At 35.3% G+C, this 24627-nt stretch overlaps 3 protein-coding genes and 1 long non-coding RNA gene across 9 annotated transcripts; 1 reads left to right on the top strand and 3 right to left on the bottom strand.

Moving 5' to 3' along the window:
- Positions 1-113: 113 nt before the first annotated feature.
- On the bottom strand, positions 114-11443 carry LOC125189093 (Man1-Src1p-carboxy-terminal domain protein). 5 transcript variants are annotated; one of them, XR_007170820.2, is made up of 11 exons: positions 11168-11443; positions 10064-10191; positions 9889-9960; positions 9629-9774; positions 9426-9540; positions 9272-9352; positions 6796-6933; positions 4427-4514; positions 2377-2478; positions 953-1037; positions 114-410 (listed from the first exon to the last, which is right to left on the bottom strand). XR_007170820.2 is itself a non-coding variant. In XM_048086286.2 (10 exons), exons 1-10 carry the CDS (start codon positions 11388-11390, stop codon positions 406-408), a joined length of 1098 nt encoding a protein of 365 aa, XP_047942243.1. In that variant the 5' UTR covers positions 11391-11442; the 3' UTR covers positions 114-405. The 5 variants fall into 5 exon arrangements, 2 of the variants coding, with proteins under 2 accessions (XP_047942243.1, XP_088915124.1); XR_007170821.2 differs by having other exon boundaries at positions 957-1037; XR_016130738.1 differs by having other exon boundaries at positions 695-1037; positions 11168-11442.
- Positions 11444-12712: 1269 nt separating this feature from the next.
- LOC125186030 (uncharacterized) lies at positions 12713-13663 on the bottom strand. The gene is made up of 3 exons (XR_016130235.1): positions 13395-13663; positions 13094-13219; positions 12713-12916 (listed from the first exon to the last, which is right to left on the bottom strand). It is a non-coding gene; the product is annotated as an uncharacterized LOC125186030 (long non-coding RNA).
- An 835-nt stretch (positions 13664-14498) lies between these two features.
- MAMYB (Duplicated homeodomain-like superfamily protein) lies at positions 14499-17615 on the top strand. Its single transcript, XM_048087586.2, has 2 exons — positions 14499-15610; positions 17330-17615. Exon 1 carries the CDS (start codon positions 14696-14698, stop codon positions 15608-15610), a length of 915 nt encoding a protein of 304 aa, XP_047943543.1. The 5' UTR covers positions 14499-14695; the 3' UTR covers positions 17330-17615.
- A 1574-nt stretch (positions 17616-19189) lies between these two features.
- LOC125186156 (ubiquitin family protein) lies at positions 19190-24099 on the bottom strand. Of its 2 annotated transcripts, XM_048082491.2 has the most exons (8): positions 23841-24099; positions 23098-23230; positions 22040-22122; positions 21880-21958; positions 21695-21804; positions 20920-20984; positions 19748-19787; positions 19190-19681 (listed from the first exon to the last, which is right to left on the bottom strand). In XM_048082491.2, the coding sequence occupies exons 1-8, from the start codon at positions 24051-24053 to the stop codon at positions 19661-19663; spliced, it is 744 nt and encodes a 247-aa protein (XP_047938448.1). In that variant the 5' UTR covers positions 24054-24099; the 3' UTR covers positions 19190-19660. The 2 variants fall into 2 exon arrangements, with proteins under 2 accessions (XP_047938448.1, XP_047938447.1); XM_048082490.2 differs by lacking the exon at positions 19748-19787 and having other exon boundaries at positions 23841-24098.
- Positions 24100-24627: the final 528 nt, after the last annotated feature.

Here is a 24627-nt window from a genome sequence, read left to right as displayed (position 1 = left end):
AAACTCAATATTCTCGTACAAGAAACAAGAGAACTCACCCTGTATGTTTGATCTATAAATCCACATAAATTGCCTGCAGTCGATGTGGGACCAGTGTCATAAGCTTCAATGGCTTCAGTCTCAACAAATGCATATGTATACTTAGGATTTTTTTTTAATAATATACTAAATTTGTACATCTGATAGTAAATACAAATCGATAATACGATTAATGTTCATATTTCTTACACAATATACTATTAATTTAAAATATTAAAGAACACACATCCCGACTTGTGAGATCGGCATATCTGCTTATCCAAACTACATAAATCATCATATACTCAGAATGGCATTCATACTAAAGGGACCTCCAACTGCCTATATAGTCATCTTGAACAAAGCTAACACCAATATCTTTGCCCATCAGCCTGCAAATGAAGTAAATACCGTCAAACATTACGAGTTTTGAAGGAATACCCAATAGCTTGCAAGGTTGCACAATAACCAAACTCACAGAGATGTGTGACTTACATTCCACTAACTTTTTTTTACCCACCCAAATCGAAGTGAAATATTTAGTCCCGCACGAAGGGAGTATTTAGTAATTTAGGGTTAAGTTATTTAGGGCATGCCTGCAAGAACAAGTATAAGCCCCCCCCCCCCCCCCCCCCCCTCCTAAAGTGGTAAAGATGATCCCAAAAGGGGCACATACCAACAGCATTAATGGGATACTTTTCACTCAATACTTGTGCAAAGATTTAAGTTTTGGCATAGTGCCATGCATGTGCTGACCACCCATGACAAGAGGCTCTGTTTGTCACAGGTTACAATAAGAATGGGGACTTCCGAAGTAAATCGAGACCCCCACAAAAGGATACTTTTGGCTGAAGAAGCAAATCAAGGCCACCTCAGGCCCCAGGCCCCAATGAGAGATTGGGTGTGGAAAAAGGGGGCCACGGGAGCAAAATACCTACATCCAGTTTAGGTCCCCTTCGCACAACCAATACAGCGGCGAACATGCCCACTTCAATATGGATGGAATCGCAAGTGACAACCTGTTGAAACCAATATGTCCGAGTTCAACACCCACACCATCGAATGGGATCAATACAGGTAAGAACTTCACAAGTCCAAATCAAAGCATTTGGTTACCGACCAGCAATTAAACTTATTCAGTTGTTATTAGTTTGTTAGAGGTAAGTTTTTATCTCAGAGTTGATTTGGATTAGGAGACTAGTATTTATGTTTTAAAGATTTAGAATATATTAAAGTTTGAGTCTTTCTTGCCCGAATAAATAAGTCTAGTATTTATATTTTAGAGTTATTATTAGTTTGGTAGAGATAAATGTATATCTTAGACTTTGATTAGGACTAGGAGTCTAGTATTTATCTTTTAGAGTTTTTTCAAGCTGGAGTCTTTTAAAGAGTCTTATGAATAAGGTTGTGTTCCCTACTTTTGCAGTGTTTAGAAATAAAGTGGCTTCCAATGACGTAAGTAATATTGACACCACGTCCAATTCTCTCAATACTGTTACCTCATCTAACATGGCAGGAGTAATGAAAAATCAAATGCTACGAGTAGCCAACATCTACAATTTGATTTGGCAAAAACTCCGCAAGTCCAGGTGCAGAACAATAAGAAGAATGAGAGAAACAAAGGCACGACACCTCCTCGAGACAAAAAGAGGAGTCCAATTGCTACCAAACATCATCAAAACCTGAAACATTAGAGGCCTGCAGAAGTCTATAAAACAGTCTGCATTCTTTAGGCACACAGAAGTGGAATTAGTTGGCAGAATTTCTTGGATCGTGAAGCAGCAATGGTCAATGTTCCAGAAGTTCGTTATGACTATGAGAAGCAAAGTCAAGTTTATTATATGACGTGAGTCACGTGACAGATTTGGGATGTCTTTTAGTTGCTCTCACAGCCTTGTGGACAAGGTGGTTTTGAACTTCTGAGGAATCGATAGAGATAATTATTTAGTTCCAGTCATCTTTTATTTCTGCTATTGACTTAGTTATGTAGAGTTGGTATAAAGTAATGGATCAGGCTTTTGTGTATGCCTCGCATGAGGAGTTTGGGATAGCATCTTTCTCTCTTTTTTTTCTAGTTCATCCTTAATTTCAGTTGAGTTCTTTCTATATTCTTAGTCATAGTGTATCTCTGTCCTTTCACTCTATCATAGTAATACACTGGACATAACATGTGCCAAGCTCTAAGATAGACATACACAACTACACACATACTGCAAGTAGTGGCCTTTGGAAACATGTCGGTAGTACTTCTCCAACCATCATACTGATTACAAATGGAAAAAAGTATGAAATTTATATAATATAAAAGTATTCAACGTTACAACAGGCACTCAAATCTAGCAAAATATGGAGGCTCACCAGCATGAATCCTGCGAAGAACATTGGCAGATGAACTCATTGATTCCTTGGCACCTCCAGCAATCTTTTTTCTCTTTCCTGAAGAGCCTACAGAGCCTTCAACTAGAGAGAGAGAGAGAGATTTACTCTCCACAGTCAGATAAACAATGGATGCAAGATTGGTAAGTCCAAAAAATGCAAAGAATTTTAACCTACATTCAAATAACCATGACCGATGGATAAATAATGAACCATTTACAGCTTAGAGTGCCAACATAAAATAACTAAACTTGTGACAAAGACTGCACGATATACTGATTATCTGAGATTCTAATTACAAATTTACGTGTATGCACTATCCTTATATTAAAAGAAATTCTACAATATTTGAACGTTATGTACTTCCAAATAGTGATGGTGACTGTTAAATTCCTAAGAAATATGCAGATCTATATGTTTGTAAGCCTGCAAATATTTCAAGACCTGCTCTTTGACCTTGTACAGCTTAGTTGTCATTACATGGAAGCAAGCCAAGTGAAACACTGGAATTCATATAGCTCAATTTGAACACTGGACTTAAAGGGAAAATAACTTAAAACATATTGTATAGACTATTGAAATTTTGTAACAGCAACAAGAATGAAGCACAGAAAAGACGATATTGAACTAAGGCAGTCAGATCTAGTCATTTGACTTCTTTAAATTTGAAGCTTGCGAAAAAGAAGCCTCCATGGTGATAAGTCTAAGAATAATATGCATAACTGAGAAGGAAATGAGAGAAGCTGCAGCTAAATTACCTATAAAACACAAACCAAGCAAGCCAAGTCCAGGCATTAAAGCATTTAGGCATGTAGAATCAATGAAATGGAATGGATAGTCAGTGTATGAGCTTGAGATAGTTATCAAATAGTTGATTGTTCTGTGACTTATTTAGCACCATTCTCTAAAAGATGGACAATAATATAGTATTTCAACCTCTGAGTTAAGTGACATCAATGTATTTTCTGCTTGAGTAAACTAGGCTGAACAGAAGAAATTAATAGAAGAAACAGTTGTAAGGAAAACTTGTGAAGAATTACAGAATTGGTTGTGAATTCAGTTACTCTTAACATCTTTACCAATGTGTTAGTTTGAACAGACTTATGTTCTCATATGTTGAAACATACTTAATCTACCAATTTGAAAAATGAAATGTGATGCATACACATAGCACAGAACAAATAAATGGACAACAATATACAGTCAGTCTAAAGAATCCCACTATCGAAAAATGAGAAGGTGCAGGCCTCCACTCTAATTACACATTTTATTTGTTAAAACAGGTGAAAAATGCTATGCTTTAGGGCTATTGCTCCATAAAATCACGAACTATGACTGAATTTTGGTATCTCTCATGAACTTTCAACATGTTCACAACAATCATGAACTTTGACTTTGAAGAAATTCCCACAAAATCGGATTTCCCCCAATCAAAACTGATGTGATGAGTAGGGCTATCTAAGTAAACCAATGTTGTCGAGAATGTGGGTGCAATGGGACGATTAGGTATAAACCTGGGCACGGGCGACTGGGTGCACTCCCCATGAATAGCAGCGCACCAATGCGTGTTCAGATTTAGTCATTTAGGGTTGGATGGAGTGTAAGATTTTCGAGACTACTAATTACTTTCTTTCGAAAAAATCAAAAGACACATCAATTACTTTTAAAATTCTGAAAATATATTTCTAATTTCATTTTTCAAATTTTCAACCTGAATTTAATCAAATTACTCAACGGAAGTACAAATCTGCAGTTCACAATATATTTTCTTCTATGAATCCCTTCTCTCTCTTTCTAATGAAGCTACTTCTGAAAATGGGCATCGGAGATTTTCATCTATAACAGCAGAACTCAAAATATTCTTCGACTCCGGAAATTTTCTAGCTCAGAGACAACTTCAGAATGATTGTAACGTGCGACTCAAGATCAGGTTTATCGAGAATAATTGATAATTTGTCCGAAAAAAATAACCAAGAAACACAAGTAATAAGAGCTGGGAATTTGTGGGCTCAATAGAATACGTCATTCATACCTTGCCACTCCCATACAACCTTAGATTCTCCCCTTACTAGCTTCGGGTACTGATCTACACGAGAATCTTCTTGAACCAACTCCTCAACCTTCAGAAGAACAGAAAATCACAGAGAAATAAGATAATATGTCATCGTTAACAAAGAAAGATTTCATGTCCCTTTGTGTACACAACCTAATTTTGAAACGCTGATACAGTGAAGGGATTGGTTTAATGAAGAACGATGAACAGAAAAGAAGTCAATTGTAATAAATATTGAACCAGAAAACAGGTAGAAATCCTCTTACAAGGCCCACAACGAGATGCCATCCCAAACACCTTTTGCGGGCCTAAATCAGAAGTTGTCCAAGAATAATACGCAAATGATAAATTCTCACCTTAACTCACTAGTCACAAATAACTGTTTAAAGACCTAAATTATCTTGAGGCTCAATTAAATAGTTGTCTTTTAGTCGTCCAGTGTAGTCTTATATATAGTTCCCTTTAGGTTTGAGAGGATCTGAAGTCTTGAGTTTAGGATAAGGACGGTAATTTACCATAGGGCCTCACTAGAGGAGTGGCCTCATAAGAAGATTATCATTTATTTTATTTCAGTTTTTGTATCAATTATATTTTCCGTTCTTACTTTTCCTTGCCAGCCTCCCTCGCCTCTTTTCTCTAACATCCGTGTTGAGTTAATAATTATGTTCTGCAATCTGCATATAATTTTAATTTTTTAGTAAAGACTTCCAATACTACCCACAAAGTATGGCATGGCAACTGAAAAGGTCAGCCCTATATGGACTGAAAATGCTTTACTCACAATGTCAGACATACTTTTAGGCCTTGTTCACTTTGAGGGTGCATTCTGTAGATGGAAAATGTGGAATACTTATATTTTCCCTCATTTTCCATTCTTTTCACATGTTCTCTAGGGATGAATAATTATCCCCATGGGGGTGGAAAATTTTCCAGGCAACCTCCTTCAGTACTTTTTTACTCCAATTCATCATACTAAAATCATGGGAGTGGAGTTGTGATAAAACTTTCCCTCCTTTTCCCATCTTTTCCTATCACACTTTTTCCCATAATAAATTTGCAACCGAAGAACCCTAAGAGTTAATATCTTGACGGATAGATATAGTTTGATGGACCCTAACATACAATAATCAATTAACAAATCATATGCTTAAAATGATGCATTAAAGAGGCAAGTGATGGTTCAATCATATCCCACCTCTTTAGGAGAGATTGGTATGATCTGAGACTCTGAATCACCAAAACTAAATAAAGGGCCTTGGTTTCCTACATTCTAGGCTTTAATATGCATTTTAAGACTCAATGCATTTTCCAATATACCCACGAGGAGTACGCCTCAAGTTGTAAGACCGAGCTTAATTCATATAATCACGTGAAGATCACGACTAATACTACCTCCGTCCCCCAAATTTTGACACACTTTGACCCGGCACGGGTTTTAAGAAATGTAATGGAAAGTGAGTTGAAAAAGTTGGTGGGATGTGGGTCCTACTTTTAAAGTATTAGTTTTATAATAAAATGTGAGTAGGAATGAGTTAGTGGAATATGGGGTCCACTACCAAAAATGGTAAAAAGTGAAGTGCGTCAAATTTTTAGGGACGGACCGAAATTGGTAAACTGTGTCAAAATTTGGGGGACGGAGGTAGTATAATAAGTTAATAACTCACAAAAAAACACAAAACACGGTAAAAACATGAAACACATAAAATCATAAGTTCAAATCGAGTTATAAGACTTCAAATCGAAAAATAAAGTCACTAATTAAATAGGTGTGAGAGGGAGCACAAAGTCTTCAAAGAACGTACGAAAGGTTCTTTGGGTTTCAATACGTTTCACTTTTTTAAATCAGCTATATTTACACACAACCCACTTCATATTGATGATTATACATGAAGGCCCATTCTTTTTCAAGTATCAAGAAGCCCAAAAAATGGGGGAGGAACTCTAAACTCTAAATGCGAGGCTATTGCTGATGCACCTTAGGGCCGAGGCGCACGCCCCATTTCACATCAGGTGAGATTCCTCGCGCCAAGGAGCACCTCAAAATTCAAATACACCTTTTTAAACGATGCCTCAATTTTAATCTCACAAAAAGTGAGCACCGAATATAATTGGATTATTTTTATAAATGCATTCTAATCCACTCTTTACCACCAAAGTAAATAAGGCCTTAGTCTGATACAAATCTAATCTAAGCATATACGTGCTTGGATATAAATTAAAAGGGGAAATTGTTTTACAAGATAATTTTGATATACTAAAATAGTTGTATAATTCATATTGCACATATCACTTGATACATAACAAGAACAAACATGGAGTGCTTGAAAGTTGCTTTAACATATCAATACCTTTCTCCACAATAACGGATCCTTTCTCTCCTTGGGCAAGAGAAGATGGTCTCTCAAAGAGGATGCAACCACCCAAGGTTCACTTTCACCATTAATGCTCTTGGAGAATGATGGTTTTTCTTCAAGTAGATCACAAACCTAAAATAGTAACCAGGTAAATTAATAGTATAGATAGAGAGGATCAAACAATTTAACTAACATAGTAATAGAGAACGACAAGCCATTATCTTATTCCTTTGTACACGGAAACGAAAACACATTTAAAATAACTTCAATCTATTCTTCCACTCCTTCATTTATACACAAGAAACATTTGCATTCCTACACTGACTGTTCTGTTCAAATTCTACATCATCTTCTCAATCAAGGGGACCAATGAGCATTATTTTATTTCTGGGTTCTCTTTTGCAATCTAGCCGAGTCTTTCAACACCCACTTTCACACTCCTAAAAATAATACTCCCTCCGTTTCGCCATAGTTGAGGCGAAACTTTTCGGCACGGAGTTTTAGAAAGGAATATTAGATGTGTTAAATAAATAGATAAAAAAGTAAGAGAGAGGAAAAGGTAGAGAGAATAAAGTATAAAGTGAATAAAGTAAGAGAGAGTAAAGTAAGAAAGAGAAAAAAGTTACTATAAATAGAAATGACTCAACTATGAAGAAACTTCCCGAAATGGAAAAATGACTCAACTATGAAGAAACGGAGGGAGTACCATCTAAGCCTTTGTATTATAATTTCCAAACCAATGCATGCCCACCAAAGCCATAATAAATAAGCAACCTGTGAGCATTTCCAAACTGGCATAACAAGTGCTAAGACTCAACTAATATAACTTCTACGATGATCCTAGATACTTTACTCCGCTCCGCTACTTAATAACAAGAAAATTAGAATCCAAAGACAAAAGCCCTATCTATCCCTTTATTCTAAAGCCTAAAAAACACAAGCAAATAAAGAAATAAAATAGGTAGTGATTTCAGGAATAGAATCCATCTGTAACAATATCCTTCACCGTTCAAAACAGCCTTGTCCTCAAGGCTGAGACCTGGCCTCAAAGGTGTCCAAATCTGCTCATTTTGACTTCACAAGATGTCCAAAGTTATGACTTTAATTAGACACAATGAAACATACCTACAAATTTTGACTCCAAAGTCATGACCTAGTCCAGCTTAGTTTCTTGCACTATATATATGTGCTTTGTGACGTAATGAAAGATGTCTACTACTTTTCTCTATTATGTCTAAATACTTCTCCACATATATCTGTTTTATGACTCTACATGGTATCAAAGCGGATTCGAATCCTTGTCTAATTTACTCTGTAATTTTTTTAAAAAAAATTAGGGTTTCCACCGTTGCTTCTCTACTCTGCCCTTTCGGCACTCTGTCCAAATTAGGGTTTTTCTACTCTTCCCAAATTAGGGTTGTTGTTGTACTCTGCCCAAATTGGGGTTTCCGCCATTTCTCTACTTTGCACTTCCGGCGCTGTACCCCATATTAGGGTTTCTGTTGCTGTCGCCCTCTGCCCTTCCGACGCTGCATCACTGTCACTCTGATTGATTTGTTTAGGGCTTGCTCTTTACCCTATTTTTATCATGTCTAATTATAAATCCACTTTTGGGATTTTACCCCTAACTGATATGCCGACTTTGTTTGATTTCTACTACAACCTCTGATTAGGTTTTTTGGTTTCTTCAAATCGTTCATAATGCCGAATTTTTATTTCCAAACCTAATTTAAAGACCACTATCATATTGAATGTTTCAAACTACTAACACTACTGGTGCTGCTAGTACTATTGCTACAGCTACCACTACAACCCTACAGCTGCTACTACTACCATTGCTAATGCTACTGCCGCTGTCACTACCACTGCTGATCAATGTTTTTCAAAGCACGCACGGGCATGGGGCGCACGGATCTCGACCGGAATTGCCCCATGGTGGGAGGGGCGAGTGACATTATGGGTGGCCGGTGGAGCGGATGGGGCGGGTATGAGCAGTAAGGCGCGCTGGGGCATATGGCTTGGAGGAAGAACGACAACTGCTGCCACAACAAACTAGCAGCAATGTCGCAGGTTATAGAGGATGAGCGGCAATCAGGGTTTTTTCGAAATTGGTAGGAAGAAGACGACTTTAATATTGAATTTTAGTTAAAAAACTTTGGGTTCCGTGTGCTTTTAATAAACATTTATTTCTGGATGTTCATTGTTTTCTTTTGTACCAAGCAGGACATGAGTGTTATAGAATATGTTATAGAATAAGTATCCCACATCAGTTATGTGACCTACTCTATTCTAAACTATATATATGTGCTTTATAAAGTAATGAAAGATATTGAGTACTTCTCTCTATTATGTCTATATACTCCTCCACATATGTCTATGTTTTATTATTTTACAAAGAAAATAAAAGATAACTACAAAAATGAAATAATTACAGATAAGAGAAATGGTGTCCATCCATAAATAATATTACCTCATGGTAAAGTTGCTCGGCTCTACCAGACAAGAGATGTCTCTGATATGCCCTACAAGCAATCAGTATGCATCCAACAATCTGTAAACTAAAATTAGTCAGTAAGCTTTTAGGGAGTTATTTCAGAATTTTGTATAGAAGCATAGGAAAATACCAATGCACAAGCCGGGAGTAAGAGTAACGCATGCTTGATAATCCACTGGCGCACAACACAACCGAGTGGTTTGTAATTGCTAACAAGCAACTCTGGGCACTTGAGTTCTTCAATACTTAAAGCAGCACATCAGAAAATCAAACTAGAAGGCTGAGGAAGTTGAATTACTTATTAAATCAATAAGACATTTGAAAGTAATGTACCCTTGATTATCTGTTCTTGTCTCCAGAGCACTACGGATGGTCTCGATAGCTTTTTGTTTTGTAAGCATGTATACGGCCTTATCCAGGTTACCAGTATCACTCGTTCTGTACTTATCCAAGTTATCCAACAGCTCATCCATCGGTACCTAAAAGAGAAAAATTAGAAATGTAGTATGCAAATAGCATGTGTATTTTTTTCATTGTAACAGATGAATTTCGTAAATTAGTTGATGAGTGTATAACATTCAAATGTCACAAACCCAGCATTTTCCGGTTCCACTGCACAAAAATTGAGCATATGCTTCGCACACACGATCTTCTACCCATTGTGACTGCAATACCATCAGTTCCAACCAGTGTTAGACTGTACTAGCTCAAAAGAAGACATTGCACCCTACAAGGTCATCTTAAAGAAAGAACAATATAATTACGTACAATTTTTTTAGCAGCTCTATTAATATCCCCATCTTCAACACATAGATTTCCCTGCTCTCTAAAGCCATGATCACAAGTCAACTTGCCATCATAGCATACTCCGTTTGCAGGACATGGTTTGCAGTAGTCTGAACGAACAGCAACAACTAAGAAGAGCCAGGACACCAAAACATTGCAGAAATACAGCACCCGGCTAACAGACAAAGCAAGGATAATTTACTAATTGTCTAATCGAGGTTCATCACAAAAAAAAAAAAGAAATTTGCCCAATTCTCTTCACAGTAGTGATAACAAGGTAATCAGAAATATGTTTACCCGCAAAAAAGTCTATTTCAGCCTCTGGGCTTTCAAAGCCTTTTTCCGTGCTAAATTCCATGCACAAATTAAATAAGAAGGCTGAACAACTAATATACTATTATAACTTCTCTGCATCTCAGCTTATAGAACCTAGCTTGAATATCATAGGTCGCTAGACCTCTTCAAAAGAATTTACCATAATTGTGTCTGTAACTCAAATATTTTCATTATTCATGATGAATAAATGTTCAAATAGTTTTAACATTCCTAGAATTGTCTTAGGATATTTAATATAGTCTAAATCATATATGGAGTTCTTAGTACAGCTGGGAAATCCTAATAATCACTAAGAATTTCTTATCCTTACTTTGCTTCTTGCTTATTGCAAGGGAACCTTAAATTTGAGTGTACTATTTTCTTGGCTAACTACACTACAAGTTTTCTACTTTTTTCTTTTGGGGATGATTAAGTTCTACGAAACCAATGAAAACAACCTCAAAAACAAGGTATTGTTGACTGGAAGGATGAGCTTCAATAAACTACATGGCATTTCATGTATTGGATTTTTGAACTCACAAATATAATTTACATTACTAACACTGTCCTCTTAATGTACGTGAAAATTTGCTCTCTAATACACACCCTTTAGATGAACAACACATATGTCAATTAAGTTCACAAAAAATGGCGAACTCTAACATCAGCAAATACCAGAAGTTAATGCACTACATAATCATAAAAATGAACACCGCACAAACAATCGGACGTCGTGGAGCTACTGAATACGTGAATTAATAGAAGCGTTACCGGCGAGAGAGTCATCGGGGTCATGAGTAGCATCGCAGAAGGGTTTAGGCGGCTGATTAAGAGATGCGGTGATAAAAGAGCAGGCAACCGCCACCGCAGCGGCGATAGAAACGACGGCGATCAAGCGGAAAAAGTCGGCCGTGGAAGACGGCAGAGAATTGAAGGATGGCTCCGCCGGAAAGAGAGTGTGGTAGGAGGAGGGTTTAGGCCTCTTTTTCTTCATAGTTTATGATTTGGGATTTCAATCGAATAATGAAGAAATTACACTTTCAACTTCAAGCCGAGGGTCAATACCTGATAAAAAGAAGCTATGCACTACTACTATTGGTTAAATTAAACTAGTGTTAACACCCGTGCTATGCACGGGCCAAAATAGTTTTCACATGCAAATGAGAAACAATATTATTTTGCAGAGTTTTAAAAATCAGATATGTATATAATTCTCCGTCTCATAAAAAATGTCACACTTGAATAATGACATCAAATTTTAAAAAATATATTTTGTGTATTAACTGGAGAATTTTTTTTTTATAGTATTAATATTGAGGGGGGTTGAAGAAACCAATTTCCAAAAAAAATGTAACAATTTTGTAATACAACCTAGAAACAAGGGATCAGAGTCTAGAAAACTATTACTACTAAAAAGTAAAATGACATCTTATCAAATAATAACTAAAAATATAAATTTATTTATATTAAAAATTAAAATAACATGGCCGCATATGTTGATTGTAACATCTAATATACGAATATTATTAATTATGGAAAATTTAACATGCATGCATGCACAAATTTTAATAAACATTATCACCATTAATAATGAAACAGATTATTTGCACCCGTGCATTGCACGGCGGAAGAGAATGATGTACCTTAACTATTTAATAAAGAAATATGCCACAATGCGGATGGAGTAGTAGGTAGTTTTAAGAATATAATAAAATTTGACATTATATGTTTAAATAACGATTGTGTTACTGACTTTAATTATAAGAATTTTATATATTTTTTTTTAATTCTTAAGCTTTAAAACTATTCCCTCAGTCCGCGATTAGGAGTCTCAATCACTTTTGCACACTTATTTTATAAAAATGATAAAAAATAGTTTAAGTGGAAATATAGTAAAGTAAAAGAGAGAATAATGTTGAGAAGACTTTTGTCAACATTATTTTCTCTCTTACTTTACCATTTCTCCACTTTAAAAATATTTATTATTTTTATTAAACAGGTGCGCAAAAGTGACCAAAACTCTTAATCGCGGACGGAGGGAGTATATAATTTCATAATTAAATTCTTAATATTTTGAAATAACATTAATGTTGTAAAGCTATATAAAAAATATTTTTTTCCTTGGTAAAACCATATAATTATATTAAAATTTAATTTGACGGAAATGCAATGAAGGAAGCAGTTTAAAATATTGATAATAATTCGCATTTGATGTAGATACAACTTTACAGATAACACTTCACTATAAACATTCCGATAATTTGTGAAACCTCAAAAATTAAACAAATCTCTACTCATTTTTAAAGATGTATACTGCCTTTAGCAATTTAAATAAACATATACGTACCATTTACAAATTACATAGCATAAATAGTTGATACAATAACAAAGTGGGGCCATAATTCTTTGTCTCTCGATCCAAGCCCAACTCGCCTTCGGCCACCTCATGATTGCCTATCCGGCCAGCATCGCCACCATGCTGTCACTCTGTCTAGCTGTTTCGTCGCCCACCTGCTTCACCTGCGTGGATTCAGAAATGCTCAAACGATTTCTAAAAAACCTGAACCTTAACTCTGACTTCAAGAGGTTCCCTTTAATGAGAGAGAGAGAGCAAAGGAGAAAAAGATGTCCGTTTTGTGAAATACTCAATTTCAGAGCCTCTCAGGCCACGGCGAGCAAATCTATGCCCAACTTAACTCTGTCTGTTTATACTTGGTGCGTTGGCACTCGAGGCAGTCTGAATAACCTTTCCAGATTTTCTTGAGTGAAGACATCAGGAGAATTGTTCCAAAGCTTTCTCCAATCCATTTCTCCACCACTGCACTGTAAAGATAAATGAAAATATCTCATGCATGTAACTTAATTTATATCCTTTGTTACATCATATTAACTAATAAAGAATTAACGAAAGTACAAAAAAGGGAGGAAGTATGAAACATCAAAACTAAAAAATTCTTAATAATGTTGAGATAACCTACTAATAACCAATTCACAATACCAATCTCAAAAACAAACCATCATAGGACCAATCTTGAACTGAAAAAGAGAGAACATCAACTTAGAGAGAGAATTTTCTTAATGGAGTTTTGAAAGTTTGGCTCGTATTTATAGAAAAATATTTCAGTTTTGCTCTTTTAGTTATTGGGCAAATTGAAAGTTGGCGTGCCAACTTTTTTCCCCTAAATCAAGATTGCCAGGTTTCTTATTGGAATATGAACTATCTCTACACATAAATCTAAAACTTTTTCCATATACACTCATTTTTCCCGCTTAACTGCACAAAAAAGGCATTTTAGATGGAGCTACACTCATTGTAGCTATAGCCTTATTAGCATCTGCAACATTACATAGAAAGATGGTTCATCTCAAAAGAATACAACCGATTGTCCTCTTCTTTTCCATTTTCCTGCCAAAAATGCCACCCAAAAACTGTCATTTTATATAATGAAAGATTTGCATTATGAAATTAAGATATTGTGTTAAATATATTAAATAATAATAAAATAAATATGATCGAAAAAAAATAGAAGAGATAAGAGAGAATAAAAAGTAGGTAATAAAATAAAGTAAAAATTATTATATTCTTTAATTTTTATCCAAAAAAATTAAATGACACAACTTTATTGAACGTCCCAAGAAGAAATACTATAACTCCTATAAGTTTATCACATTCTACTATTTCATCCGATCTAATCAATAAAGGAAATATGGACTCTATGAAAATATCAATGGAAACGAAGGTAACATAGCGAATTTGCTGACACAATCTTAGTGATGATTTTATAGATGATTACTAAACTATTTTGCTTAAATCAAAATGATTACTAAATTTTTATTTATTTCAAATAAACATTAAGATTTATACCTTTATTATGATATTTAATCAATTTTTTTAACAATTTTATTCAAAATAGTAAACAAAATACCACATAATCTAACAATTTTAAGTTAAATAAATAAATAACCTATCATTATTTATATCAAAATGGATCTAAACTTATAAAAAAAAAGAAGAGAAAAGTTGACTATATTCATAGATCTTTCAACACCATGAGCTACTCACCCCTAGGGTAATTTTTTATATCAAACTCATATGTTTGAAGAGTGCAAACTCTCATTGATTCAAGAACAGTTTTGGGTCAAGGAAAAAACCCTCCATTCAATTATTTACTGCATATTCAAAATTAAGTTTAATCTCAATGAATGTGAAGCTATGTTTTAGTTGAATTTGGGCATAATCTGCATCTCAAGCATTTGAAAAATTGAAAGAGGGGAACCAGGCTTGTTGGCTCGAAATCCATGGAGTTCTTAGATGAATATGAGAGCAAGCCTAGGTTCATGTTCCAATCCAAGCATCTCCCTGATGAATCTCTTCACAATTCCTCCTCCTCCTCCTTCTCTCTCGCTTCTCTCCATAAGCCCACCCTTTTCATTTCCCTTTTTGTCTCTCTGCTCCTCTTCTCTCTCGCCCTAATTTACTTCAATTTCGAACCCCTCAAATCGATCCTCTTATGGCTCTCCCTATCCCTTCTAATCGGCCCCTTCGCGCCCCCCTCTCTCACCGCCGGCGACATCCGCGTCGGCGTCGGCCCGCCGCTGGAGGAAATCCCCGCCGCTCCGATTGAAATCACCGAAAAACCAAGCAGAAAATCGGCAAAATCAACCAGGAAAGCATCTGAAGAAACCGAGGGGAATTCGAATGCGATCGATTTATCTCGTTTCGATCTGCCCAAGCAGCGATCGAACAGATCATCAATTGAGGCAGTGGTTGAGGCCAAGGCGGAGGAGTGGGGCGAGGCAGACGACGAGATGTTGAAGAAGCTGATGGGGAAGCACCCGGTGGGGAAGCCGGGGCGGTGGGAAGCCATAACGGAGGGTTTCAAGGGGAGGCACAAGGTGGAGACTGTGATTGCAAAAGCCAAACACATTGGAGATAAGAAGGGCGGCGATCAGGATTCTTACGCCAAGTTTCTCAAGGATAGGGAGAAGAGGCATGTTGAGGAGGAGGATGGGATGAAGGAGAGCGGATGGAGCGCGGGGGAGGATCTGGCATTGCTGAATGCATTGAAGGCGTTTCCTAAGGAGGTGGCGATGCGGTGGGAGAAGGTTGCAGCTTCTGTTCCCGGGAAAACCAAGGCCGCCTGTGTTGCCAGAATGGCCGAGCTCAAGAAGGATTTTCGGACATCTAAGGCTTCTGCCCAACCTTCTTCTTAGGTAAACCATTCCTACATTTCCCTAAAACTTGTGTATTTGATATATGTTGTATCGTAGTTTGTTTTGGAAACAATAGACTTGTGTTTTGTGTTCATTCTGATGGATATGGGTTTAATAAAAAAGGGATATTGGCGCCTAATAGTACCGAACTTTCCAAAAATTTGTTTCCCCCCCCCCCCCCAAACTAACTTGACATATAATATCACGAACTTTAATAATTGTTCATTTTTCTCACCAGCGACAAAATCCGGCTATATTTCATTTTCATTTGTTATTACGTCACATAAGATATGGTTACCACTGAAAAATGATAGGAATGTGATTACAAAGTCCCTAGAAGCCAAATATGATTATTCATCTCATTTTAATGTAGTTGGATTTTGTGGTCGGTGGGAAAAATTCAACGACTATTTAAGTTTGTGATATAATATGCCAAGTTGAAAGTTCGTGAAACAAATTTTTGAAAAGTTTCGTGATATTAGGCACCAATATGCCTAATAAAAATTATGTGACTTTATCGAATGTTTGCCTTTCTCGATCAAATGTAGGATATATATACAATGAGGGGGATTTCATAGATAAGGGTTTAGTACAAATCATCTGAATACATCTAGATGCTTTTCTCTTCTTGATCAAATGCAGGGTATGTATCCAATAAAAGGGGATTTGATGGATAAGAGTTTAATACAGATCATCTGACTATATCATATGCTTGGTCTTCTTGATCAAATGTAGGATGTGTACTGAATAAGGGGGTTTGATGGATAAGGGTTTAATACCAATTGTTTGACTATAATTTTTTCTATGCATCCATCTATCTATGGAGTATTTTCTCTCGAGTCTTCCAAGGTGAACCATAAGATTCATCTTGGTTCTAGTTTGCACTATTGTGTTAGCTAATCTCTAGAGTTGACTGTAAATTAGAAAAAGAAACAATTATAAACTCTTTTTCTGCAGATGAATTGCTCGGTAGCTCCCCCTGTCCCATTTTTTCTTTTCTTTTTTCTTAGTTATGAAAAGACAACAGGGCTTGAAGTATACAGAGAAACTTGCACTTGAATATTTCTTTCAATGTCGGAGGATGCCGATTAAAGTTTGGATTCGGACAACAATATGAATCCTTTGCGAAACTTCTAATGATATGAATGCCACATTGATTCCATGTGAATGTGTGTGTGGATAACATATAAGTGGTACTCAACCATTTTCCTTTGACCTTGGTTTTGGGTTAAGTTAGGGAGCCCTAACTTATATGCTTATCAATATTCAATTGTTAGAGGTAGGCAGCTGTTGAGTGTGGAATAACAGATAAGTGGGAGTCAACCCTTTGCTTTTGGCAATGATTTTGAGTTAAGTTAAGAATCTCCCAACTTTTATGCATGCTTATCAGTAGAAATTAGAGGTGGGTGGCTGTTGGCTGGAACAAACAGGAGAACGTAGGAAAAAATCACCAGGAACGAAGAACAGTTCGATCTAATTGATAAAACTGACCTAGGAAACATGTAAGCCTATTTATAAGCCTATTAAAACTATAATTAAATGAAGACTCGTATAAACTAGAAAAATGTGAACAAATCATTCTACGAGATATAATTGATCTTTCAGATGCTGCAACATTTATGCTCCTATTGGAAATTTGAATTTGTAAGCAAGAATGTAAATGGCCACTGTATGAGCTTTCATGGTATTTATACACAAAATTTGTTTTTCATATTGTAGGATTTGTTGATTTTCTTGGAGGAAGCTACTGCTCTCTTGGGTGTGTCCTTTTTTGATGGATGAAGAGCATCGTTGTTAAGAATGCTGGAGATGAGCAGAGTTATATATGTTGCACATTAACATTATCAAACGCCAAGTATGAATTACAGAACTCAGATTCAAGACTTTGTCAAAGTAATTTGATGATTCTATTTCTATACCATACCAGTGCTACTGATAAGTGTTACTTGACTTATTTCAGCATTCACTATTATTCATAATAGATTTATCGGCATTTAATAGACAATTTTCGGTTGGTTTTGCACTCAATTTTGAAATGTGTAAATAAAACATTGTGTAGATATGTTTCAGAAAGCAGGTACATACAAAATATAAACATGAAACTAATAAAGTGGTGGCAATCCACTTTGAGTCTTTAACAAACCTATCTAAATAACAAGATTTGGATCTTGCGAGATCCTCAACTATTCTTTGCCTACAAATAAATACGAATTAGAGAGTGAAAATGTATAATTAGAGCGTGGGTACTAATGATGTTTGATATCGAAGTTAGTCTAACTACATCAAGGCCCAGTGAGCCCATGGTTATTTCTTTGTGTTCAAACGACAATTTTTCTATATTATTTTCTCTCTTACTTTACTTTCTCTCTGACTATTTATTATTATCTTCGCAAAACAACGGCCTAAAAGAAATCAATCACTTGAGCTTCGACAAAGGATGTAAGAGATATGAATAAAAAGATGAAAAAAAAGAGGATGCATATTAGAAATTAGAAATATACTCCTACTAAATAAATAATACTAATATCTTCTTCTTTTTTCTCTCTTTCTCTCAAATGTCTCTATTTTTATGGGACGAAGCGAGTATGATTTAAATGACAATTTTCATCAGCATTTTAATAATTTAGAACAATTGTGAAAGGTACAAAAATTATGACGTAATTTGCTATTTTTAAAAATTATGCATTAAGCAAAAATCAACCAAAAATTATGATTTAAATCACAATTTTCTCTTGAATATATGTTAGATATTGCAGAGTCATGTGGACTCTATTATTACAAATGGAGAGTGGCACTTTTTAGATGAACCAAAATAAAATATAACAAATTTTTCATGGCAGGTGGAGTAATAATATTTATTTTGCATGCATGGAAATACTTCATGTGATCAGTGATATCGGCCTTACAATAGGTGTATAAAATGGCAGGTAATAGTAATCTAAGATGAAACTATACCTTGTGTTTGTGGTATCTATACACATTTCCCTCTGTCAATTAAACGAAAATGGGAAATGAGAATGTCTAGCAAACTGAGCTTTCTCCTTATGTTAATTGCTAAATGTTGTGTTGTTTACCTTGCACATAGAATCTATCTTCAAGGACTAAAGTAAGTTGAAATAGGATCCCATTTGAAAGGAGTAACAAGATTCAACAAGTAGATAAAGATTATATAGATGTATGTTGCTCAGTCCCGCATAAGTAGATATCAAGATAAAGTACATTCTGTGTGTTTTTATTAGCCAATGGGTAGAGAGGTTAATGCTTGAGGCCAAACAAAGGTCTCATGTCGAGTACTCCATGACGCGGATTATAAATTTAAATTCATTTACCCATAAAAAAGTACGTTCTTGTGCATGTCATGAAGCACTTCACCACAAAATCTTCAGTAGAGAATTTTTCAGAGAAAGATATGAACAGTGAGGTTCTCAGCAAAGAAAATGAAGCACTTCACTACAAAATCTTCAGTCGAGAATTTTTCAGAGAAAGATATGAATAGTGAGGTTCTCAGCAAATAGATGATCTATGTAGATCCGAGAGGCAGAAGGTAAACCCGGAAAAAAGTAGTTGCAGAAGTCACAATTGATGAACCACAGAGCTGAAAGAGAGTAAATAAATCACCAGAATGTACATAATCTTAGACATGAGTAACAGCATAAAAAACAGGAGTGTGTAAACTATGGTACTTACAACAGGAAGCCATTGTAATGAAATTTCTATCAGTCTCCTCTATACTGTAACATCAAGATATTATACAACTTACTATTTATGTAATGTAATCAATCCTGCTGCAACTTTCACAACATTAGCAAGTAACAGAAACTTACACCAAATGCTACAAACATTTGACAGCTTCAATTCCAGCCATCCAATAACAGGAACTTCAGAGTGGGGATGGATTGAAAATTTGCAACTCTGCTGCAGAATTAGTCATGTTGTCAGCCTGACAAAATTGGACTTGTGGTCCAACTGGGGAGTCCTTAAAACTGCCCAGCTCGAATGTCCCTGTCAAGGCGATCCGCATTGAGAGTGCCAGGAAGTTCTCTGAAATCTTCATTGAATACAGAATATGCACTGGATAACAACAGCAGCAAGGTTAGTGAAGCAGTAAATGAACCATCAATTTGCATTAAGACTGACCGTTTCACAACTTAAAACCAATTTCCCTTTTAGAGATGTCCTGTTATCAGGGAGGAAAAAGATATGATCAGGATTACATATGAAGTGAATATTTATAATCAAAATCTTTTTCGATTTCTCAAAATTTTCATATATCCAAATGTTGTGAATGCTGTAAGAGGGACCTTAACTATTGCATCAATAATTCAAACCATTGGAAATTATACTTGGGAAAATATAAAAATTGTCTCAATGTTAACGTATTCATAAACATGTCCCAAGATTTAAAATGCTGCCTTTTGGTGCCTAATGTAAAATAACCCCAGATTTTGGTGTCTAATCTACGGATCACGCTAAAGGCTGACATGGATTTATCTATTTTCCACATCACTTAAAATGATATTGTTTTATTCGCAACCCACAAAAAAAGGTTATGAAATTCCAACCCAATCAAACGAGACAATGCCAACCTGTTTATTCAAGGAAAAACAAATTGGGACAAGCCCCAAATTTGTACCCCCAAAGTTATGCCCATCGCCCTCTCAACTAGGATAATTTTTCTCATCCCCTAAATGACTCAAACTTTAGTACTTCAACAAGAAATTGAACTAAGGCTCCAGAAACAAAATCCCTGACCATCCTTTTATTCTATTCTAAATAACTTCTCTTTTAATAAGGAAATAAATTAAGTCGTAACATCAGGAATGATCAGTAGTAGGATAGTGTCCAAGTTAAGAAGGGGATGGGGTTATTTGCACATGGGAGTTGGATTTTATTTTTATCTTGAAGAAACAGGACGATCTCATCCCATTTTGTTGAGGTGGAACTTCTTATAAAAAACTGGTTCTGAATAAGACGATGTTGTTCAAGCAAGGTGGCAACTAAGCAAATCCTGCATTAGCCTCAGGTATGACACAGAGACATTCTAATACCAGAAAATGGGGTTTGGGACAGTGTCAAGATGTTGGTATCAAATGATACATACAAAATATTGGGTTGTTTTTGTACATATTCTCAACGTTGGGAAGTATCGTGTTTCACCTTATTATTTTATGCTTAAATGTGCAGCCTCCTACAAAACACTTTGCAGCAAATTTCCATGATTACAAAAAAAAATGATGGATACTGAAACCGCCAATTGGAGATCAAAAGGAACTGCAGCTTTCAAGAAGTTTTCTGATTTGGGCATGTACCTTACATCACCAGGTTGTCGATGCCCAAGATTGTAGAATATGATAAAAAAGCCGGTTGCAAGTATCTAGCAATAATGATAAAACAGGTTGAGATCATAAAGAAGGTTAAAAAGTCAAATCAATGTATAAATAAGGCAAGCTCTTGTCTTGTCTATACGGCCAATAGTTTATTTCAAGCATTTCTAAAATTATACTTGAAATCAAATGTAAAAGCTGGAATTATAGGTTCATCATATTATTACTAGTGGCATTGGCAATGTCCTAAGAAAAGCTATACCTGATTGGCAATAGAAATCTACTAGTCTTAAATGATTAAGAAAAAAAATTATCCAGCTGGTGAAGGAAAAAAATTACTCCACTATAATGATCGCTCCACGCAGCCATTTACAAATATGACATTCTTTCATTTTCACTATGGCATGCTTTTCCATAAAAATTCAAAGGCGAGTGAATGCATCAAAAAAAGGTCCAACTAAGATGTTTGAAGCAAGATTTTTCTATCTCTCCAGAATTTCCAATAATTTAGCCAACAATGATCATTTCAAACCACACTTTACAATTTCCATATCTTAACACGTAAAGGTTAGAAGCAATACTCAACTAAATTTGGAATTTTGATCAATATTTACTGTATCTATTCTGCAAAGTGCTTGAGGCATGACCACTCTATTGTAAAGTTGTATAGGACTTTGAGATAAACCATTTGCAGAATGAGGTAGCTAGGAAAGCAACAAATGCATTAATTTGTACATCCAAAAAGAACAGTAGGACTCACATATAAAGGTCCAAGACCCAATCTATGGGCAACGGGTGCCAGGATGAACCACATTATAATGGCTACCCACGTCTTTGTTCTGAGGGAGAATATTGCCATCAATAGCATATCTACAACAACAACAAGACCAGTTATAATCTTCCTGTTTTACTTTTGTAAAGATGAATGGTGAAACTAAGCCTCACCAGGGATCTTGAATTTGTCACGTAATGTGAAGAACAGTCTCCTCTTCCACCTGCTGGTTGATTCTGGAAGTTGAAATTTCTACATATATAGAGGATAAAATTCAGAACCCAGAAAAGTTTACAATGAAAATAGAGATTTCAGAATTCACTTGGAACAGACTAGATCTTCTCCATCATCGTCGTCAAAACTGTCTTGGATATGCTTAGCAGGTGGCTTTGGTTTGATAGCAACAGTCACAGTTTCTAGAAATGATATATTTTGACACTTGTTAGAGATAGGAAGACTATCACAAGGATAAGAATTTTGCATATCATATTATCATCAATTCATCATACACAAGAAAATCTAGCTAAGACTATAGCTTAATTTCCAAAAAAAATTTCATCTCCTCAAAATAAAAATACCATTCCATACAGTTGGTAAGTTTCACTAAGCTTCTTGAGAAAAGGAGATGAGAAGTTTCATTGTTACACAACCCTTGTCCAGTTTTCCTTTTGTTATATTTTTACATCCTTGTCAGGATCAGAAAGCAACATGCTTTACATACATACATAATTACATACTGTTCAATAATAACAAATCTTCGGCGAAATGTTATCAGTTTGATCTTGATATATTTTCCACTTAGATGGATCGCATAATTGTTTCCCAACAGCTTACCATACATATTTCCATTACCCACACCATTCTCAAAATACATTTATTTCTCAACACCCAAAATGATAATTGACTTTTAAGGTAAAATGGATGTGCAATTAAAATTCATGCTTCATCAGATACACTCTAAAGAGTTAAATAAGAATATAATACCATAATGCCAAATAACAGTATACATTAACATAATTGTTGCAAAATAAAGTACACAATTATTATGGACAGGCTATAGCATAATTTATTCCATGTAGAGATAAATTGAGTGAAATTCACATTTTAAAATTAGATTAGGAAACTATAATTTATATTAGAGGTAAAAACAATGAGCTACAAAACAATGTATGAGTATTCTTACAAGTTTAAATTGAAACACAAATAAACAAAGAACCAATATATACGATTATTTCCTGATAAATTAAACCAAGCAATTTACACATTTCGTGAATACTTATAAATTTAAGAACATAACCATACATGCAATACAAAGCAAACCATGCTTCTGACCATCACTCGAAGAAACACATGAGCCATGAAACAACAAGACAAAAACACAGTTCGTGTACCTCGCTCGTGGAGTTGGACCAATGAGTCTTCACCATTTGTACTATCGTGTAACACATTTCCACGGAAAACAAGCGTCATATTCTCCAGGGGCAAGTCAGTAGTTCCAGAAATCAGTTTCCTCAACTCTTTAACCTATTTGTCAGCAAAAATGATACGCATAAAAATAGTATCTCTTATACAGTATGGTATTTTCTGTTCTGAAACTAAAATAGTAGTATGAAATAGAGAGAGAGAGGGTGAGAGGGAGAGGGGGAGGCAGGGAAAGGGTGATATGTTTACAGGAAAGTCTACTGGTAAATTCCATTACATTCCCCCAAAGAGAGGAGACTGTTTAATTCAACGAATAAAATGACGTTCAAGATTAAACTGGAAACGGGTTGTGACAATGATCATGAAGTGCAAAATGATAACCTTGATATATTGCAATGAAATGTAAAGCATTACTTCATTGACATTGCTAGTTCATCAAAGGTTGAAGAATTATAAGCTGTTATAAAACCAATACTCCTTACCTCCAACAAAGAATTGAACAAAAACAAAATCTATTGAAAAACTAGTTAATCATCCAAATTATGCCTCGTGGTGAATCACGCTAGTCAATGAAGGCAACAATTCATCAAATATATGAAGAAATAAGTTAAAACGGTAAAAGACCAATTTATTGAAAGCGTAAGCAAACGAGAGAGATTAGAGCTGATTAAAGTAGATAACAAATAGTAGCGAAAAAAGTAGAAGTAGATACTTTGAGCGTAGAGGGGACGGTGAGGCGGGAGCGAGGCGAAGGGCCGATGGTTCGCAGAGTGATCTCAACCATTTTTGCATCTTCTTCGATGAGATTCGCCATAACTGTTATCAATTCGGAATTGGTGGATTTGTAATTCGATCGGCCTTCGAATTGGGGAAAATTTTGAACCGAAACGATTTCCGTCGCCAAATTTGAAGGAAAAGAGTGCATACGGCGATTGCGGTTGTAGCCGAGCCCATAGTCGGCGGTGACCCTCTAATATGACTCGTAAAACAACATAAATTATTTTAATTATCATTATGGATATGTAACACTAACATCAAATTCAAATTAATAAATTAGTATCAAGATCATATTTGTGTTTTTATCGATCGACCCAATACAAGCACAATAATTTGGGTTGGGTTCGCGGTTAAATTTTGGTAATATAAATTATTACATTTTTTTTACTTTATTAGAATTAAAATTAGGTTATTTTTTCCGGAAATAATCACCTCATACATAGTATACTACATTCCTTAATACACAATTAAAAAATTGACAAATGGATCAAATTTTATGAAAATAAAACTTATTGCATTCCATGTGGCTATTCTTTATCAATAAAAAATAAGACCAAAATTCTAACTTTTCTAATACATCATCTATTACACTAATCTAAAATAAAATTTCTAAATTTCTAAATTCATTGTTTTTTATATTGAAAATAAATAACTAAACATATTTTATTAATATAAGAATATTGAAATTTAGTCCTTTTTATTTTTATAAAAACTGCTCATAT

The sequence above is a fragment of the Salvia hispanica genome, chromosome 5, assembly GCF_029641045.1.
Source record: "Salvia hispanica isolate PSC_SH4W2 chromosome 5, Shi_PSC_v1, whole genome shotgun sequence".
NCBI classification, from domain to species: Eukaryota; Viridiplantae; Streptophyta; class Magnoliopsida; order Lamiales; family Lamiaceae; genus Salvia; species Salvia hispanica.
The sequence above is the reverse complement of the archived record's forward strand: the minus strand, read 5'-3'. Positions and strand labels throughout refer to the sequence as shown.

What these genes read in the sequence shown, in the direction of transcription:
- LOC125189093 (XM_089058998.1), bottom strand. Translation starts at nt 11,390, where the DNA reads ATGAAGAAAAAGAGGCCTAAACCCTCCTCCTACCACACTCTCTTTCCG. An exon ending in CCCCGATGACTCTCTCGCCG is followed by an intron (nt 10,192 to 11,167) that starts GTAACGCTTCTA and finishes CTGTTCGTTCAG; the next exon opens with ACTACTGCAAACCATGTCCT. An exon ending in ACAAGAACAGATAATCAAGG is followed by an intron (nt 9,541 to 9,628) that starts GTACATTACTTT and finishes TGCTGCTTTAAG; the next exon opens with TATTGAAGAACTCAAGTGCC.
- MAMYB (XM_048087586.2), top strand. Translation starts at nt 14,696, where the DNA reads ATGGAGTTCTTAGATGAATATGAGAGCAAGCCTAGGTTCATGTTCCAA.
- LOC125186156 (XM_048082490.2), bottom strand. Translation starts at nt 24,053, where the DNA reads ATGCACTCTTTTCCTTCAAATTTGGCGACGGAAATCGTTTCGGTTCAA. An exon ending in CCGTCCCCTCTACGCTCAAA is followed by an intron (nt 23,231 to 23,840) that starts GTATCTACTTCT and finishes GCTGACAAATAG; the next exon opens with GTTAAAGAGTTGAGGAAACT. An exon ending in GGTCCAACTCCACGAGCGAG is followed by an intron (nt 22,123 to 23,097) that starts GTACACGAACTG and finishes TATCATTTCTAG; the next exon opens with AAACTGTGACTGTTGCTATC.